This window comes from Pseudorca crassidens, chromosome 3, assembly GCF_039906515.1.
Source record: "Pseudorca crassidens isolate mPseCra1 chromosome 3, mPseCra1.hap1, whole genome shotgun sequence".
Taxonomy (NCBI): domain Eukaryota; kingdom Metazoa; phylum Chordata; class Mammalia; order Artiodactyla; family Delphinidae; genus Pseudorca; species Pseudorca crassidens.
In genome coordinates, this window is record NC_090298.1 from 125,784,929 (window position 1) to 125,804,366 (window position 19,438).

At 47.3% G+C, this 19,438-nt stretch overlaps 1 protein-coding gene across 8 annotated transcripts in view; it reads left to right on the top strand.

The window, feature by feature from the left end:
• ARHGEF37 (Rho guanine nucleotide exchange factor 37) overlaps nt 1-12,712 on the top strand; it is a 73,738-nt gene extending 61,026 nt beyond the window's left edge. For all 8 annotated transcript variants that reach the window (XM_067732216.1, XM_067732217.1, XM_067732219.1 and 5 more), the window contains 6 exons: nt 354-464; nt 1,129-1,458; nt 4,488-4,616; nt 7,445-7,640; nt 9,188-9,345; nt 12,050-12,712. In XM_067732216.1, the coding sequence (XP_067588317.1) occupies nt 354-464; nt 1,129-1,458; nt 4,488-4,616; nt 7,445-7,640; nt 9,188-9,345; nt 12,050-12,259 (1,134 nt within the window). In that variant the 3' untranslated portion in view covers nt 12,260-12,712. The remainder of the gene's footprint in view (nt 1-353; nt 465-1,128; nt 1,459-4,487; nt 4,617-7,444; nt 7,641-9,187; nt 9,346-12,049) is intronic.
• The last annotated feature ends 6,726 nt before the right edge of the window (nt 12,713-19,438 follow it).

Genomic DNA, 19,438 nt, shown 5'->3' on the forward strand with positions numbered 1-19,438 from the left:
TCACTCTGTATGACAGTCTCTGGATCCATCCACGTCTCTACAAATGACCCAATTTCGTTTAAGGAAAAATATTAATAGAACTCGAGGAACATGGACATGGCAAAAAAAATCACAAAGGAGATATGTAAATGTGTGAAGTTGAGGCAGCACTGAATAGGGAGAAAGATGTTGGCTCAGTCTAAGGAGGAACTTTCTAATCACCTAAGTTGTGCAAGGATAGAATAGGCTGTGTGCAGACACAGGGAGGGTGTGCAGACAGCCTGGGCACTTCTTCCGGTCTGTGGTGGAGGGGGATTCAGGTGTGAGATGGTGACGACGGGACATAATTGGCTCTCTCATTTGATCCCATCTAGGCTTTCCTCCGCTTCCGGCCCCGGGAATACGATCTGGACATCCCTGGGGGGCCTGTGGTGCAGTACTGTTACCTGGCAAGAGACCTGCAGCTCCAGACCTTCCCTGAGTTTGTGAGCGGAACTTCTCCTTTCTTTTTTTAGGCAGGTGGCAGAGCTTATAAGAATAATATTTAGAAGCCAGGCCTTTTCCACGACTGTCACATCCATAACAGTCCTGGGTAGTCAGCAGGGCAGAGATTATTATTAGTGCATTTTCCTGATAAAAATAGCCCCAGCTAGTGTTTACTGACCCTTGTTATCTGCCAAGCACTGTGCTAAACTCTACATTCTTTCCCTCATTTAGTCCTCACAACACAGCTCACAGGGTAGATACTATTAATAGCTCCATTCTGCAGATGAGAGCTTGAGGCTCAGAGAGGGTGACCTCCCAGGTTATTCAGATGGTCAATGGCAAGGATCTGTGCCCCAAGAACTATGCTTTTGACCACCATTCCATACAAAATTTTTCAGCATCTGTGCACAGTAACCGTATTAAGAAATGACATATATATTGAATACTTACTCTGTGCTAGGCACTCTGCTTGTTACATACATTGTCCCTATTTTTCAGATGGGCACATTGAGGCCCAGAAAGGTTGGATGTCGTGCTAGAGGTCACAGCTGGTCAGTGAGGGTGGGACTGGAGCCCAGTCCTGCCACATCCAAAGCCCCTTCTCCCTGTGCCCCGCCCTCTGCCACTTCCTTCCTCAACTCCCAAGTTCACCTCTCCCCACAGAAGCAGCGGCTGGAAGCCCTGGTGTGGCAGCCATTGTGCAGCCTGGCCAAAGCCTTGGCCGGCCCTCAGAATCTGATCAAAAAGCGTCTGGACAAACTACTGGACTTTGAGAGGGTGGAAGAGAAGCTGTTGGAGGTGGGCAGCATGACCTATGAGGAAGAGGCGGCCCGGCACATGTACGAGGCACTCAACTCCCTGCTAGTGGCTGAGCTCCCACAGTTTAAGCAGCTGGCCGTGCGGTGGCTGGGCCAGATCCTGTGCACATTTGTGACCCTCCAGAGGGACCTTGCAAAGCAAGTGCTGCAGAGAGCAGAGGGCAGTTTGGCCCAGGTAAGGCCTCTGGGACTGGGGTGTGCCTGGGGTATAGCCAGGCAGGGCCTGGTCGCCCCTTCAGCCAGCTGTTTGCAGGGGCTGGTCTGGGCCTTCCAACAGGTGCTTAGGAGGAGGTTGTGGGGACCTTCTGGATCTCTCTTATGCCTGTTCTCCCTCCATTAATAGAGTCAGATCATGAAAGCAAGAGTGAAACTGGGACTCCAGACCACTCTCAGGCTCTGGGACTCAGAAGCACAGGAGACTCTGCTGGGAAAATACAGGCCTTGGGGCCACTCCCTGGAGTGTATTAGAAGTAGGTAACAGATGGGACTTCCCTGATGGTGCAGTCGTTAAGAATCTGCCTGCTAATGCAGGGGACACGGGTTCAAGCCCTGGTCCGGGAGGATACCACATGCCGCGGAGCAACTAAGCCCGTGTGCCACAACTACTGAGCCTGCGCTCTAGAGCCTGTGAGCCACAACTGCTGAGCCCACGTGCCACAACTACTGAAGCCTGTGCGCTTGGAGCCCGTGCTCCACAACAAGAGAAGCCACCACAATGAGAAGCCTGCACACTGCAGCGAAGAGTAGCCCCCGCTCGTCTCAACTAGAGAAAGCCTGTGCACAGCAACGGAGACCAAATGCAGCCAAAACAAAACAAAACAAAAAGAAGTAGGTAACAGAGAAGACAGGGTCCTTTCTACACAGTCAGGAGTAAATGTCTCAAGCTGTGCTCCTGCCACTGTTACTACTTCTAGCAGCTGCCTCCTTGTGAGCCCTTATGGTACATCTGTTTGGAACACTTTCCATATATTGTTTCACTTAATCCTCACAATAACCCTACAGAATAGATATTATTATTATTCTCGTTTCAAAAGGAAGCCAGGGCACAGAGGTTAAGCAGCTTGCCCAAAGGCACACAGCTAATAGCTCAGTTTGAATCCTGGCAGTTCAACTTCAGAGCCTGGGCTCTGAACCATAGCGCCTGACAGCCTGTAAAAGGAGCTGTCTGCTGAAAGCATAAATAGGTCACAAAGAGGTTTAGACAAATCTCCAAGTGCAAACTTTGATTTTAGAATTTTGAAGATTGGGTTGGTATAGGAAAGAAATCTCTCTCTGATGTCAACATCAGAGCTTAATGGCCTGTGGATCTAAGCTCTGGAGAAATTTCGGTACTGCTCATACCGCATGCTGTCTCCTGTGCTTCATGTGCCCCAGCTCAGCTTTCCCCATCCAATCTGTTGCATAAAAATTCCTCTAAAATTTGCCACCCACCCCCATCACTACCTTTACAGCCCATAGTCCCCCTCTGTATCTGCAGCCTCCACTTCCAGTGAACCACTTCTGAGTGTGACCACGGTCCCTTTGCACAGACTCCTTCTTCAGCCTGGAATGTCCCTCCCTGTTGCCCCCATGCCTTTCGCAGTGCCTGGCCTATGGTGGGGCCTGCCCAAATATGTGACAAATGAATGAATCTCTCCATGAAGCTCTCAGAATCCCCCTCCTCCAGGTGGGAGAACCCACCTTCCCATCCTCTGTACCCCAGCAGCCCTTAGGATGTGCTTCTGCTAAGCACTTATCAGAGCCTGCCTCCTGCTGGCCTGATGGATGAAGCCGGTTCCCCTCATTGAGCTTTTCTTCTTTTTGGCCCTCACAGCATTTAGTACAGAGTTCTGTCTCAGACACTCTTTTTGAATTAAGCCTGAACCATCTGCAAAAAGAAGCATTGCTCTTTCCTGAAGGCAGAGGGTAAATTTGATTAGATGATCTTTTCATTCTTCTCTCACCCTCTAGTTTTCTGTCCAGGGGAAGTCAACTTCATAAGAGCAGAAAGAGGGCATTTCTTTTTTTCTTTTTTCTTTCTTTTGGGGGATGGGGTGGGGCTGCGCCGTGGGGGGTCTTAGTTCCCCGACCAGGGATCGAACCCGTGCCCCCTGCATTGGGAGCACTGAGTCTTAAACTCTGGACCGCTGGGGAAGTCCCAGAAAGAGGACATTTCTTGATTGATCCTGTAATACAGAATCTTAGGGCCTGTCAATGATTGATGCCAGCTTCCTGTGTGTGTCGCATGGCCCATTCACCTGGACAGTCCTGTGGAGCCTGGGAAAGGCCCACATGGTAGAACCTCAATCTGTCTTCATCCTGGGGGTAGGGGAAAGGCTCTGAGCTAGAATGAAGCGTGGTGATTTTGGTGACCAGCAGAGAGGACATGTCTCTGTTAGCTGTGGGGCCCTGGTCACTCCTAGGCTGTCTGATGAGAATGCAGGAGATGACCAACAGGGCCAAGGTCCCGGGATGCACCATCATTCAGAGCTCCTCGGGTTCCAAACCAGCTCAGGCATAAAGACCTGTATAACTGGGAGACCAAGGAGGGGATCAAGCCTCGGGCCCAGCTGCAGTCAGTGTTGCCTAGCTGCAGTCAGTGTTGTCGAAGCTCTGACTTTCACTCCCGTCTCCTGGCTGTTTCCCTCTCTGGGTTGGTTTTATTGTCAAGCAGGCCTTTTCTGCAACGTTGGAGAGAGTGGCTCCCAACAGCTCTAAGCGTTTACATTTACATCTCAGAATCTAAGAGTCACCCTCTCATTCTCAGCCTTCATGTACTAAATCTGATGGGAGTGGGAGTTAGGGATTGACATGTACACACTGCTATATTTAAAAATAGATAACCAACAAGGACCTACTGTAAAAAATAAAATGAAAATGAAAAAGTAAAAAATAAATTAAAAAATTAAAAAAAAATCTGATGGGTGGTTTCCAATTGGCCTTGCTCTGCTCCACTATCTACTCCCTGACCGATCACAGTGCTTAGGAAAAGGGATGCCATGATGGCCAGTCCTGTGGTCAGGCACCAGGAGGGGCAATACCGCTGGACCCCCAGAGAAGGACGCTTCCTTAAAGGAAGGTGGGGCAGTAGCCAGGCCAAAACAACAGCTGACCAAGACATAAAGGGCCATCCTAACACATCTAGGGCTGGGGTGTGGCTGTCAGGGTCTCCCTGTCCCCTCTCTCCCAAGGAGGGCTCTGATGACAGTGTCTGTCCCCACCTAGCTTCCCCACCACCACCTCTCTGATCCAGCCTTCAGGAAGCTGGTGGAGGATGCACTGGGCCAGACCAGTCATCAGCTTCACTCCTTTCAAGAGAACTTCGAGAAAGTGCTGCCACCTCCCACCACACAAGTAAGTGTCCCTCCTTCCCCTGCAAAGACTATCCAGTCCTTCACCTGCCAGTGGAGTGAGGTCAATCCCCTATTTCCTTTCCCTTTTCTTGTCCCAGTGTTCCTCCCCCTCTCCTTTCTCTGTGAGCTGGGGGTGGGGGTCGGGTGGGAATCTCATACACACACACACACACACACACACACACACACACACACGCTCTTCATGGGCAGTAAGCATAAGAGTGCACACACACGCACACACACGCGCGCGCGCTCTTCATGGCCAGTAAGCATAAGAGCACGCGTGTGTGCGCACGCACACACACACACGCACACACACATGCTCTTCATGACCAGTAAGCATAAGAGCGCACGTGTGCACACACACACAGTGCACACACATACGCTCCTTATGGCCAGTAAGCATAAGAGCACGTACACACACACACACACACATACGCTCTTCATGGCCAGTGAGCATAAGAGTGCATGCACACACACACACACACACACACACACACACACACACTGTTCATAGCCAGTAAGCATAAGAGCAGGTCAGGAAGAGGAAAACGCAAACATTTTACTCTTAGGTGAAATTAGACATCATAATGGCTAAGTGGCATTTATAGCCTGAAACTTGGAGCTTCAAATTTTTCTCAAAATTTACCGTTTCCTCACCACCTTCTCATGGAACCTGCTTCAAATACTAGCATTCAAGATGAATTAAAAAATTTGAATAAGAAGTCATTTAAAATTTCTTTTTGCTGTGGAATTTTTAATTGCAAAGGGCAGTATCTCAGCTGCATTGTGGTTTACAAAACTTTGGCCAGCCAAAGTCTTTTTTTTGGTAAAGCATTTTTCTCTAAAATATAACAAAAGGGTATCTTGCAGTCCACTTGAAGAATTCTTCAAGAATATATAAAATATTGTGTAGTTACTTTTAGTATATTTGAAAAGTAACCGAAGTAGCTGAAGGGAGCACGGGCTCCCAGAGCATCATGAAACCTGGTTTGAGAAAACAAACTGTATTTAGTCACATGTGAGATGTGAAGTGAAGGGTCAGGAGATAGCTCCAAGATTCCCCAGAAGGGAGAAGGGGCCCCAGAGACACAGGGGGGCAGTAAAGGAGCCCAGCAGAGCTGGACAGATACAGGCGGCCTTTGCACCTGGCCAGAGCACAGAGGACATCAAAGACCATCAGAGGTGTATGTGCACTTCAAGTGGGGCTGACTCCTCCTGGGGCCACAGCTATCCCCGCTTCCTCGCCCACCCTGAGATGCCCCAGCAGAGGACTCATCAGGGCTGCCGCATGGGCTCTGCAGCTTGGGGAGAGGAAGGGTGCAGAAAATCAAGAAGAGAGCAGCCACTCAGATGAGTAATGGAAACTTCTATCTTTTTCTACTTAAGACAAAATAACATTTTTCTTATTGGAAAAGCAATCCATGCTGATTGCAGAAAAAAAAAAAAAGAAGATACAGAAAAAATAAATGGGAACATCATAGTCCTAGTGTGTTGGTAGGAAGAGAGGAGACCCCCCCCAGCCCCACCCTCCGCGCCTTCTCTCACCCACCCCTGCAACATGCACACACCCTCCTATAAATTCTTGACTTATTTGGCTACGCGTACAGAACCCAGAGGAGTGAGGTGGCCACCCAGGACAGGAGAGTCCCAGTGAGATCTTTACAGGCCTCCCGGTCCCTCCAGGGAGCACTGCTGTTCTCTGCACAGGTAGGGGCAGAGACTTGAGAAAGAAGGCAAACGTTTGCTACTCCATACTCCTGTTAACACCACCATTCTGAAAAAGAGCTACCCTGTCTCTACACTTCCATTTGAGGGCCTGTTTAGAAACCTGGAGTTCTCCTGGTTCTTGATCCTGATTCAGGAACCTATTGGAGGTAGGGGTAATGGCAGAGTCCATGCCCAAATGTCCCTGAAGGGCACCTCTGCCTACCTGCCTACACCCAGCACCTCTCCACCTGGAAATAATCATATAGACTATGATGAATATATATCTATCCATATATATCTAGCGAGAGAGAATATATAATAAATCTATATCCAACATTTTAAATTTCTTCTTTGTTTTACAAAAAGGGGACAATCGCCTGAGTCCCTTCTTGTTGATACTTTTGCTGGAAACAGTGAATGAAAAAACAAAGGCAGTGCCAGGAGATTTTTAGATGCTCTGAAAATGCACTGAATCATTCTCTTCAACTAGATGGCAATTTCCATCGGGGAAAAACTGTTCCTGCTATGCCATTCACAAGGCTTACCATGCCTTGTACATGGTAGGGGGCTCAATAAATACTTGTGGACTCAAAATGCATGGAATAAAAAACCACATTTTCTTTGTTCACACATGTGTCTACATATGCTGGCCCTGTGCTAGCTGTTTAAGATGCCAGGCGAGTAAGGCCTGGTACCCACATGAAGCTCATAGTTTTGCTCATTGGGGTTAAAAGACATGTGTAAGGCATTTTCCTGTGGGACAGCTTAGCTTGATGCTATGGGCAGAATTGAGGCCCCAGTCCTGGAGTTCTGTAATGGAGAGACTCAGAAACTGCCTTAGGAGTTTAGAAAACCCAAGAAGTTTAGACCAGAGAAGGATTTTAGAAGTTAAGTTAGAAGTTTCTTCTGAAATGCCTTTGGATACTAAGAGCATGTGTTTCTCATCTGATCCAGCCATCTATTAGTGAGGAGACGGTTGCCCCGACTGGGATGGACCGATGGGCAGCAGAGGTGGGCTTGGCCCAGGACTCCTAGCTGTCAGAACGTGGGCCAACATTGGCGCCAGCTTTAACACTCCAGCTCCAACGCCTGTGCCTGTCTCTGTCCTTTCTCTCCCAGCCACTCCTTCCAGGGGCTGAACACCAGGTGCAGGCTCTCCTGAGCAGGTATGGCCCAGGAAAGCTGTACCAGGTGACAAGCAACATCAGCGGGTCTGGGACTCTGGACCTGACTTTGCCTCGGGGCCACGTCGTAGCCCTCCTTCAGGACAAGGACACCAAAGGCAACAGCAGCCGATGGCTGGTGGACACTGGAGGTATGTGGGACTTCATGGGCACTTCCCCGCCCTTTGGGAAAACTGTCCAACAGGAGCCAGTGGGGAGACATAGGCACTCTTGTGGGCAGGGGTCCAAATCCAGGATGGGAATGAACATAGGTGAACATGGAGGGCATGGGGTACAGCTGGCTTAGTGTGGTGCATGATATGCCAAAAAGAGAAATTCACTCTTACATTACAATATCCATTATCAAGCACCTACTGTGTGCTGGGTGCTGTGTAAGGAAGACAAAGATCTGCCTTGGGGACCTCACAGATCATTTGTGTAGACAGAGTTGTGTGGAGAGAACTCAGCATCACTCTGAAGGAATGGAGAAGGGATGGAGATACGCAGAGAAGTGACGTTTAGATCCTGACTGTGTAGACAGAAGTCTGACATCCAGAACAAGGGAGGTGTTATCCTGTTCCCTCTGCGCTGGTCATGACCCTGGTGTGCTGCTCAGATGTAGGGGCCCCAGGAGGGAGCAGGGCAGGAGGCAAGGAGCACCATGAACCCAGGAGGAGAAGGCCCACCAGAGTGTCTTCCACAGAGGGGCATGTGACCCACAAGATGAGGGTTACACAGGATTATTGGGAGGGGATCTGCCGACAGTTTTTCCCCCTTCAGACATTTTATTTTAATTCAGTATTTTAATGTGTATTAGAAAAAATATAACTAGTACAGAAACCCATGATTTTATTCATTATTATATAGTACAACACTAAGTTTTAAAAAGTGAGTTTATTAAAAAAAATTAAGATGGTACAAATCTGGCAAGAATCATGAAAGGGTAAAATCCTAACTCAAGTTGAAAAACAGCTGAATGGGGATTAAAACAAGGTCCTTGGGGTCCAGAGGACTGGGTTTGGGCCCCAACTCTGCACTGTACTAACTGCATGACCCCGGAGGAGTTATGGAGCCTCTCTGAGCTCGGTTGGCTCAGCCATACAATGGAGATAACAATATGGACCTCAAGAGTTGATGGAAAGACTAGGTGATCAGATGCTGGTTCTGGCACCAAGCAAGCTCTCAGGAGGTGATGGCCATTCACAGTGACAGCGACCAGAGCACCACTGGAGTAGCTGTTACACGAGAAAGAATTGGGGGCACTTGGAGAAGAGAAAGGGAATTTCTGCCTCCTGGGAAAGGCAGTCCTGCGGTGAGGAAGTGGCCTTGCTTGGAAAGGAGACCAGTGGTGCCAGCACCAGGAAAATAGTCTTCATACCAGTCCGAGGAAGAACTGTTTTTTTTTTTCCGAGGAAGAACTTTTTATCTCTGCCAGAGCTGTTCCAAATGGAGTGGGCTGCCTCCGTGGGGAATGAGCTCGCTGTCACTGGGATGAACAAGCAGAAGCTAGAAAGAGTGAGTGCAGGGTGCGGGGTGGGGGGCAGTTTGTGAGGTTCCGCGATAACCTTTTGAGGTCCATTTTAGTGTGAATAAGCTGTATTGGAGATATTCACATCTGTGAATGGTGGTGACTTCCTCTACCTCTGAAAGGGATGGGCAGTGTGATCCACAGCCAGATAACGTTCTGTGTGTCCTGCAGGACATCGAGGGTACGTGCCAGCTGGGAAACTGGAGCTGTACCACGTGGTCCCCCGTGAGGAGGAGCTCAGAGGGCAGGCGAGGCCTCACAGGGACTCCCAACGTCAGACACCAGAGCCCACCTTGGCCTCTGTCCCTTCTGTCCCAGCAGTGACCCAGGTGAGCCTGGAAGAGGGCGGGTGGGTTCACATCCCCATGGCCATCTGGAGTGGGGCTTTGATTTTCCTCCTGTCCAGAGGGACTACCACCCTGTGAGGCCAGGGCCTCAGTCAGTGGCCACACCAGTGTCCTGGCCAGGGTGGGACCTGGAGAAAGGAGCCTCTTGTCCTTGCCACATCAAGAGCAGGGAGTTAGTCCCTCGCTCCCCATTAGCAGAGCACGTGGGATTATTTCGTTCATTCGTTTGTTCATGCATTTGTTCATTTATTCAGTATTCACCAGGCACTGTGCTAAATAAGAGATGCAGTGATGAGCAGAAGTCAACCTTGGCCCTTGCCTTCCTCAAATTTATAATCTGGGAGGTGGGGAAAACAGCAATTAATAAAATAATCATATAAATAATCACAGTTCTATTAGTGCTAAGTGCCAGAGCCTTAGGTGTGGGAGAGGTTCAGGGAAGGTCTTTCTGAGAAGAATCACGCTTTTGCTCAGATTTGAAGGGTGGTTAGGAAGTAATTGGATAGAGGGTTGTGGATGGGAAGAGCTTCCCAGAAAGCATGCCCAGCGAATGCAAAGGCCCAGCGCCGGGGAGGACAGGGTGAGTGAGGAACTGAGTGGAGCCAGTGGGGCTGGGACGGTGAGAGCGGTGGGCTGGAGAGGTGGGTGGGGCTAGCCAGCCGGGCCTGTGGCCTTGGTGAGGGTGTTGGCTTTCCCTTAAAAGCCATGGGAGGAGGGCTTCCCTGGTGGCGCAGTGGTTGAGAGTCCGCCTGCCGATGCAGGGGACACGGGTTCGTGCCCACATGCCACGGAGCGGCTAGGCCCGTGAGCCATGGCCGCTGAGCCTGCGCTCCGGAGCCTGTGCTCCGCAACGGGAGAGGCCACAACAGGGAGAGGCCCGCGTACCGGAAAAAAAAAAAAAAAGCCATGGGAAACTCGTACATGCATGTTCGTTGCAGCGTTATTCATAACAGCCCCAAAGTGGAAACAACCCATGTCCATCAACTGATGAAGGAATAAACAAAATGTGGCACATCCACACGATCAAATATTATTCAGCCACAAGAAAGAATGAAGTGCCGACACATGCTACCACATGTAGCTCGGTAGAGAAGGCCATGTAATGTATGATTCTCTATACGAAATGTCCTGGATAGACAATTGCATAGAGACAGAAAGATCAGTGGTTGGCAGAGGCTGGGGGCAGGGGGAATGGGAAGTGACTGCTAAGTGGTCTAGGGTCTCTTTTTGAGATGATGAAGATGTTCTGGAATTAGATAATGGTGATGGTGGCATAACCCTGCGAACATGTTAAAAACTACTTTATTGTACACTTTGAAAGGGTGAATGTATGCATGTGAATTATATCTCAAAACAAAAAGTGTTGGGAAGGCTTTTCGGGGCAGAAGCTTAGTGGGGTCGCTGTGAGGGCTGATTGAGGTAGTTAGCTGGCTGGCATATGTGAGCCTCAGTAAATGGAGGCTGCACTCACAGTTATAAAGGAGGAGCTTCACAGGTGATGGATGAACAACAGAAAGGACCCAGGCTGAGGGGTGGGAGCCCAGAGGCTTGCAGTGAAGAGCCAGGGGATGCCGCAGGCCAGGGTGGCTGAGGGAGCCTGGAGTGGGCTGCAGGAGGGCTGCATAGAAGCCTGCGGAAGCTGTGATGTACAGCTGTGGCACATGCTGGGAGGGCTCTCAGGCCAGTGCCGGGAGCCTTAGCTAGAAGTGGTACACCAGGGCTGCCTCCTGTTGGACATACCCACCCATCAGCAAAGAACCCACAGGGATCCCACCAGAGAGCCTCGCCACCCAACTCAATCCCAGTGGCCGCCAGTGTGAGTAGTGTCCCGGAACACCCGCCCAGGGGCTCATGTGGTGAGCTCAGCTGTCCATCTGCCCAGACACAGCAGCCGCTTCCTCTTTGGTCGTGGGGCTGCTCAATGGGACTCACGTGGGGTCATCCCAGTTCCCCCTTGCCCCTGATTGTTCCTGAGCCTTGGCACACAGTAATAAAAGTCATGGTAAAAATAGCGAAAGCAGCCTGCATTTGTTGAGCCCTTACTATGTACCAGGCACAGGCATCCATTCATTAAATTCCCACAATTACCTGGAGGGAAGGATATCATTACTTCCATTTCACAGATGATGAGAATGAGGCCCAGGGAGGTGAAATATCAGCCTAACAAATGCCCTCTCCTCCAATTTTTTTTTTTTGCCTTTCAACAAAGTCACCTAACCTCCTTCCTGTCTCTGCTCCAAGCTGGGAAACTGGCCTGGGCAGATGACACCCTTTGATCTGAGGAGGGTTGTGGGGAAGGGATGCTGCATCCCCTGCTCGGTGAGATGGCAGCAGTGGACTGAGAGCACCCCTTCTGAGGTCAGACAGGCCAGCTTCACTCCTCTGTGATTTTGAATAAGTTCCTTGACTTCTCTGAGTCTCAATTTCCTTATCTGAAAAATGGGGCAAACGGAATTAGAGAATTGTGAAAATCAAAACCAGGCAAAGAGCCTGCCACATAGTAGCTATTAGTGGGAGTAGCGGAAGTAGCTGATGGCTTTGGACAAAGGATGTATTTGGGAGGCAATGACTGCTCAGCGATGGGGACTGAGTCGGGTGGGAGGGAAGAGGATAAACAGCTTCTCTAGGTCAGGTTTGTCTGTCCTCCCACCCTGACCATTTCTGTGTCGCTCCCCGTGTGTTTCAGGTGGTGGCAGTGTACCCCTTTGTGGCCAGAAGCAGCCATGAAGTGAGTCTGCAGGCAGGCCAGCAGGTGACTGTCCTGGAGGCCCAGGACAAGAAGGGGAACCCAGAATGGAGCCTTGTGGAAGTGAACGGACAGAGGGGCTATGTGCCTTCCAGCTTCCTGGCCAGGGCCCCAGGTCCAGCTCTGTGGGGCTGGAGTCTGCCCTCTTAGGGTGCCCTCCTTGGAGCCCATGTTCCAAGAGGCTTAGAGGCTGTGACCCTGGGAGGGAAAAGAAGCAAAGAGAAGGTGGGGGTGGATGGGGAAATCAGGCCAGGGTGGGGTGAAGGGCACCCAGAAGGCAGCCAGAAGAGGTAGGTGGGCCTTGCAGAGTGCCTGGCGTGGATGAACATGAAAGGCTCCAACCAGGACGGCTCATTATGTCTGCATGAAGAGGGCGTTCCAACCTGAGTCACAACACCTGGGATGGCAGGTCACAGCTGATTGGCCAGGACTTGCTTATGGCCAATCTTACCTGTGCTCCGTCTGGTCCTGCCCATGGGAGTGGGTCCCCCAGGTGAGCTTTACCTGTGCGCTGTGTGGTTGCATGGAGGCACACTGGAGAGTCCAGAACCACCTGACCTAGAAGTTCACTTCCTTCCTGTGGTATAAAGAGATACAACAGCCGACCAGTCAGCTTTTATTTCTCCACGCTGGGAGCTGAGTTATCTTGGGCAATGAACCCCTGGGAGCCCTCTCTAGCAGGGGAATGAGGGCTTGTCGGGGCAGTGGAGAGGTTCCCAGGAGACTTTTGGCTGGGCCAGGGAGTAGGTGTGAGCAAGTCATGATTCTGGAATGTGTTAAGGCAAATGCAGAGGCTGCTCCAGGGAAGAGGGGATTTTTGAGGGTGTGTTAGGTGGGGTGTGTGAGGCTGTTAGCAGCAGTTGTACACTGCTGCTGTGTTCTCTGGATTAGGAGACAGAGGGGTATGCAAGTCATAGAGGAAACTATGTTAAGCAGGTAACTAAAGGCCTGGTGGGTGGTTAATGACTTGGTTTCCTGTTTCTGGAAGAAGGGGAGCCAGTGGAACCCCCAGTGGTTTCAGGAGGCTGCTGAGGGCTTGGAGGCAACAGTGGAGGTGATGTCAGTTGGCTGTGGCCCCTCAGACATAGGACACAACCTCAGTTTTCCCATCTATAAAGACCTAACTCATAGGCTTGTGGTGAGAATGACATGATGCTAAGGATGTGGAAGCTCCTTGCAAGTCATGAAGTGTGATATAAATGTAAATTGCAGGATGTCTAGGAAGTGGTCTCAGGATGGCCCCAGCCATCAGCTGGCCGCTCGCCATGCCCATGGCCATGATGGACATTATTAATCACTGCGGCATCCTTTCCCATAAACCCAGGATCCCTCCCAACGCTGCAATCTAGGTAACCAAACTCTTGAACTTGGTGAGATCAAACTTACTGTCATCCCTTTCTAGAACTTAGAAATTGAAGCCCCTCAAAACAGTTCCTAAAAAAAAAAAAAAAAAACAGTTCCTGTTCAAGGAAGACTGACCGCTGGGGCGAATTTGGGTGCAGCCGCTATTGGATCATCATCTCTAGGTTGTAACTTGGGGCTCACATAAATTCCAAGATTCACAGGAGAGGGAAAAGGTGATCCATTGTAACTTTTAAAACAAATCACAGATCGTTTAAAAATATATTACAGAGAGGGCAGAGTCAAGATGGTGTACTAGGAGGACGCGGAATTCGCGTCTCCTCACAACTAGGGCACCTACCGGGCACCAGTGGGCGACCACGGACATCTAAGGGGATGGGAGGAACCTACAGTGACCGGGTAGGACGTGGGGCATGGGGGGAGTGAAGGGGGAGGAGAAGTGGAGGCTGGAGGGGACTGGCGCCCCTGAGGGGCAGCTGGGGGAGGGGAAGGGATCCCATGCCCAAAGAGGGAAATTGGGGAACCATTGAGAGGGCAGAGGATCAAAAGGGAGCATGGCCAGGTTTCCCCTACCCACTTAGGCCCCCAGGAACCTGCTGAGATTCTGGGCCTGATCCTCTGCCCACCGAGGACCCCTCCAGCCACGTGGGTCCTGAGGGAGTGGGAGAGAGGAAAGGGGGAGAAAAAGGCCGAACCTCCAGGACCAGCACCCCTGAGGGGTGGCTGAGGGAGGGGAGGAGTTCCTACACCCAGCGGGACCCACCCATGGTTAGGGGTCCAGCGGCGACGGGGGAGACCCTGGGGGGGATGGTGGGGTAGGGGCGCGAAGGAACGGAAGGGAACGTGGTCAGTTGGAGCCCTATTGGGCTCCTGGGCCTAATCCTCTGCCCTTGGAGCCTCCCTCCTGCCGTGCAAAGCCTGAGCCCTGGCCCTACAACCCACCCAGGGCCCTGCCTCTACACTCAGAGACCCTGTCCAACGCGGGCCTAAACCCCACCCACACACCCTCACTCAGGGCCCTACCCCCAAACTCCGGAACTCCACATTCCAGAGGGCCCCCTTTCCACGTGCTGCCTCTCCCCTCTGCGCAGGTCCTAAGCAGAGGCCCCGCCCCATGCTTGAACGTCTCCCCCCTACCTGCCTAGGTCCCACCCCACCCTAAACCCCGCCCCTGCCTAAGTTCCACCCCCGCCTAAACTCCGCCCCCATAGCCAAGGCTTTTTTTTTTTCTCTTTTAGATTGGGGTTCTGTTTTACCTTGTTGATTCATTATTTTTCCTAATATATTTTTTATCTTTCTAATTTTATTTTGTTTTTTATTCTTTGATCTTGTACTGTGCCTTTTTTTCTTTCTTTTCTTTTTTTTTAACCGCACCATGAAGCTTGTGGGATCTTGGTTCCCAGGCCGGAAGTCAGGCCTGAGCTCCTGTGGTGGGAGCTCTGAGTCCAAACCGCTGGACTGACAGAGAACCTCAGACCCCAGGGAATATCAATTGGAGTGAGGCCTCCTGGAGGACCTCATCTCAGCACCAAGACCTAGCTCTGTCCAACTGCCTGCAAACTCCAGTGCTGGACGTCTCAGGCCAAACAACCAGTAAGGCAGGAACAGAGCACCACCCATCAAAAAAGAAAAAAAAAAATGAAACAACAAAAAAATATGTTACAGATGAAGGAGGAAGGTAAAAACCTACAAGACCAAATAAATGGAGATGAAATAGGCAACCTACCTGAAAATGAATTCAGAGTAATGATAATAAAGATGATCCAAAATCTCGGAAAAAGAATGCAGAAAATACAAAAAACATTTAACAAGGATCTAGAAGAACTAAAGAGCAAATAAACAGTGATGAACAACACAATTACTGAAATTAAAAATACTCTAGAAGGAATCAATTGCAGAATAACTGAAGCAGAAGAACGGATAAGTGAGCTGGAAGATAAAATGGTGGAAATAACTGCCAGGGAGCAGAATAAAGAAAAAAGAATGGAAAGAATTGAGGACAGTCTCAGAGACCTCTGGGACAACATTAAATGCACCAACATTCGAATTACAGGGGTCCCAGAAGAAGAAGAGAAAAAAGAAAGGGTCTGAGAAAATATTTGAAGAGATTATAGTCGAAAACTTCCCTAACATGGGAAAGGAAATAGTCAATCAAGTCCAAGAAGCACAGAGCATCTCATACAGGATAAACCCAAAGAGAAACACGCCAAGACACATATTAATCAAACTATCAAAAATTAAATACAAAGAAAAAATCTTAAAAGCAGCAAGAACAACAGCAAAGCAACAAATAACATACAAGGGAATCCCTATAATGTTAATGGATGATTTTTCAGCAGAAACTCTGCAAGCCAGAAGGGAGTGGTGGGACATATTTAAAGTGATGAAAAGGAAAAACCTACAACCAAGATTACCCAGCAAGGATCTCATTCAGATTCGATGGAGAAATTAAAACCTTTACAGATAAGCAAAAGTTAAGAGAATTCAGCATCACCAAAGCAGCTTTACAACAAATGCTAAAGGAACTTCTCTAGGCAGGAAACACAAGACAAGGAAAAGACCTACAAAAACAAACCCAAAACAATTAAGAAAATGGTAACAGGAACATACATATCGATAATTACCTTAAATGTAACTGGATTAAATGCTCCAACCAAAAGACATAGACTGGCTTAATGGATACAAAAACAAGATCTGTACATATGCTGTCTACAAGAGACCCACTTCAGACCTAGGGACACATACAGACTGGAAGTGAGGGGATGGAAAAAGATACTCCATGCAAATGGAAATCAAAGGAAAGCTGGAGTAGCAATTCTCATATCAGAAAATATAAACTTTAAAGACTATTACAAGAGACAAAGAAGGATACTACATAATGATCAAGGGATCAACCCAAGAAGAAGATATAACAATTGTAAATATTTATGCACCCAGCCTAGGAGCACCTCAATACATAAGGCAAATGCTAACAGCCATAAAAGGGGAAATCGACAGTAACACAATCATAGTAGGGGACTTTCTAACACCCCACTTTCACCAATGGACAGATCATCCAAAATGAAAATAAGTAAACACAAGCTTTAAATGACACATTAAACAAGATGGACTTAATCTATATTTATAGGACATTATATCCAAAAACAACAGAATACACTTTCTTCTCAAGTGCTCATGGAACATTCTCCAGGATAGATCATATCTTGGGTCACAAATCAAGCCTTGGTAAATTTAAGAAAATGGAAATCGTATCAAGTATCTTTTCCAACCACAACACTATGAGACTAGATACCAATTACAAGAAAAAAACTGTACAAAATACAAACACATGGAGGATAAACAATACACTACTAAATAACCAAGAGATCACTGAAGAAATCAAAAAATACCTAGAAAAAATGACAATGAAAACACGATGACCCAAAACCTATGGGATGCAGCAAAAAAGTTCTAAGAGAGAAGTTTATAGCAATACAATCCTACCTCAAGAAACAAGAAAAATCTCAAACAACCTAACCTTACACCTAAAGCAATTAGAGAAAGAAGAATGAAAAAACCCCAAAGTTAACAGAAGGAAAGAAATCATAAATATCAGATCAGAAATAAATGAAAAAGAAATGAAGGAAACAATAGCAAAGATCAATAAAACTAAAAGGTGGTTCTTTGAGAAGATAAACAAAATTGATAAACCATTAGCCAGACTCATCAAGAAAAAAAGGGAGAAGACTCAAATCAACAGAATTAGAAATGAAAAAGGAGAAGTAACAACTGACACTGCAGAAATACAAAGGATCATGAGAGATTACTACAAGCAACTATACGCCAATAAAATTGACAGCCTGGAAGAAATGGACAAATTCTTAGGAAAGCACAACCTTCTGAGACTGAACCAGGAAGAAAGAGGAAATATAAACAAACCAATCACAAGCACTGAAATTGAAACTGTGATGAAAAATCTTCCAACAAACAGAAGTCCAGGACTAGATGGCTTCACAGGTGAATTCTGTCAAACATTTAGAGGCGAGCTAACACCTATCCTTCTCAAACTCTTCCAAAATATAGCAGAGGGAAGAACACTCCCAAACTCATTCCACAAGGCCACCATCACCCTGATACCAAAACCAGACAAAGATGTCACAAAAAAAGAAAACTACAGGCCAATATCTCTGATGAATATAGATGCAAAAATCCTCAACAAAATACTAGCAAACAGAATCCAACAGCACATGAAAAGGATCATACACTATGATTAAGTGGGGTTTATCCCAGGAATGCAAAGATTCTTCAATATATGCAAATCAATCAATGTGATACACCATATTAACACATTGAAGGAGAAAAACCATATGATCATCTCAATAGATGCAGAAAAAGCTTTTGGCAAAATTCAACACCCATTTATGATAAAAACTCTCCAGAAAGTAGGTATAGAGGGAACCCACCTCAAGATAATAAAGGCCACATATGACAAACCCACAGCCAACATCGTTCTCAATGGTGAAAAACTGAACCATTTCCTCTAAGATCAGCAACAAGACAAGGTTGCCCACTGTCACCGCTGTTATTCAACATAGTTTTGGAAGTTTTAGCCACAGCAATTAGAGAAGACAAAAATAAAAGGAATCCAAATTGGAAAAGAAGTAAAACTATCACTGTTTGCAGATGACATGATACTATACATAGAGAATCCTAAAGATGCTACCAGAAAACTACTAGAACTAATCAATGAATTTTGTAGAGTAGCAGGATACAAAGTTAATGCACAGAAATCTCTTGCATTCCTATACACTAATGATGAAAAATCTGAAAGCGAAATTAAGGAAACATTCCCATTTGCCATTGCAACAAAAAGAATAAAATACCTAGGAATAAACCTACCTAATGAGACAAAAGACCTGTATGTAGAAAACAATAAGAAACTGATGAAAGAAATTAAAGATCATACAAACAGACGGAGAGATATACCATGTTCTTGGATTGGAAGAATCAACATTGTGAAAATGACTATACTACCCAAAGCAATCTACAGATTCAGTGCAATCCCTATCAAACTACCAATGGCATTTTTCACAGAATTAGAACAAAAAATTTCGCAATTTGTATGGAAACACAAAAGACCTCGAATAGCCAAAACAATCTTGAGAAAGAAAAACGGAGCTGGAGGAGTCAGACTCCCGTACTTCAGACTATATTACAAAGATACAGTAATCAAGACAGTATGGTACTGTGGTGCTGGGAAAACTGTACAGCTACATGTAAAAGAATGAAATTAGAACACTTCCTAACACCATACACAAAAATAAACTCAAAATGGGTTAAAGACCTAAGTGTAAGGCCAGACACTATAAAACTCTTAGAGGAAAATATAGGCAGAACACTTTATGACATAAATCACAGCAAGATCCTTTTTGACCCACCTCCTAGAGTAATGGAAATAAAAACAAAAATAAACAAATGGGACCTACTGAAACTTAAAAGCCTTTGCACAGTAAAGGAAACCATAAAAAAAACGAAAAGACAACCCTCAGAATGGGAGAAAATATTTGCAAATGAAGCAACTGACAAAGGATTAATCTCCAAAATATACAAGCAGCACATGCAGCTCAATATAAAGAAAAAAAAAAAACCAATCCAAAAATAGGCAGAAGACCTAAATAGACATTTCTCCAAAGAAGATATACAGATTGTCAACAAACACATGAAAAGATGCTCAATATCACTAATCATTAGAGAAATGCAAATCAAAACTACAACGAGGTATCACCTCACACTGGTCAGAATGGCCATCATCAAAAAATCTACAAACAATAAATGCTGGAGAGGGTGTGGAGAAAAGGGAACCCTCTTGCACTGTTGGTGGGAATGTAAATTGATACAGCCACTGTGGAGAACAGTATGGAGGTTCCTTAAAAAACTAAAAATAGAACTACCATATCACCCACTACTGGGCATATACCCTGAGAAAAC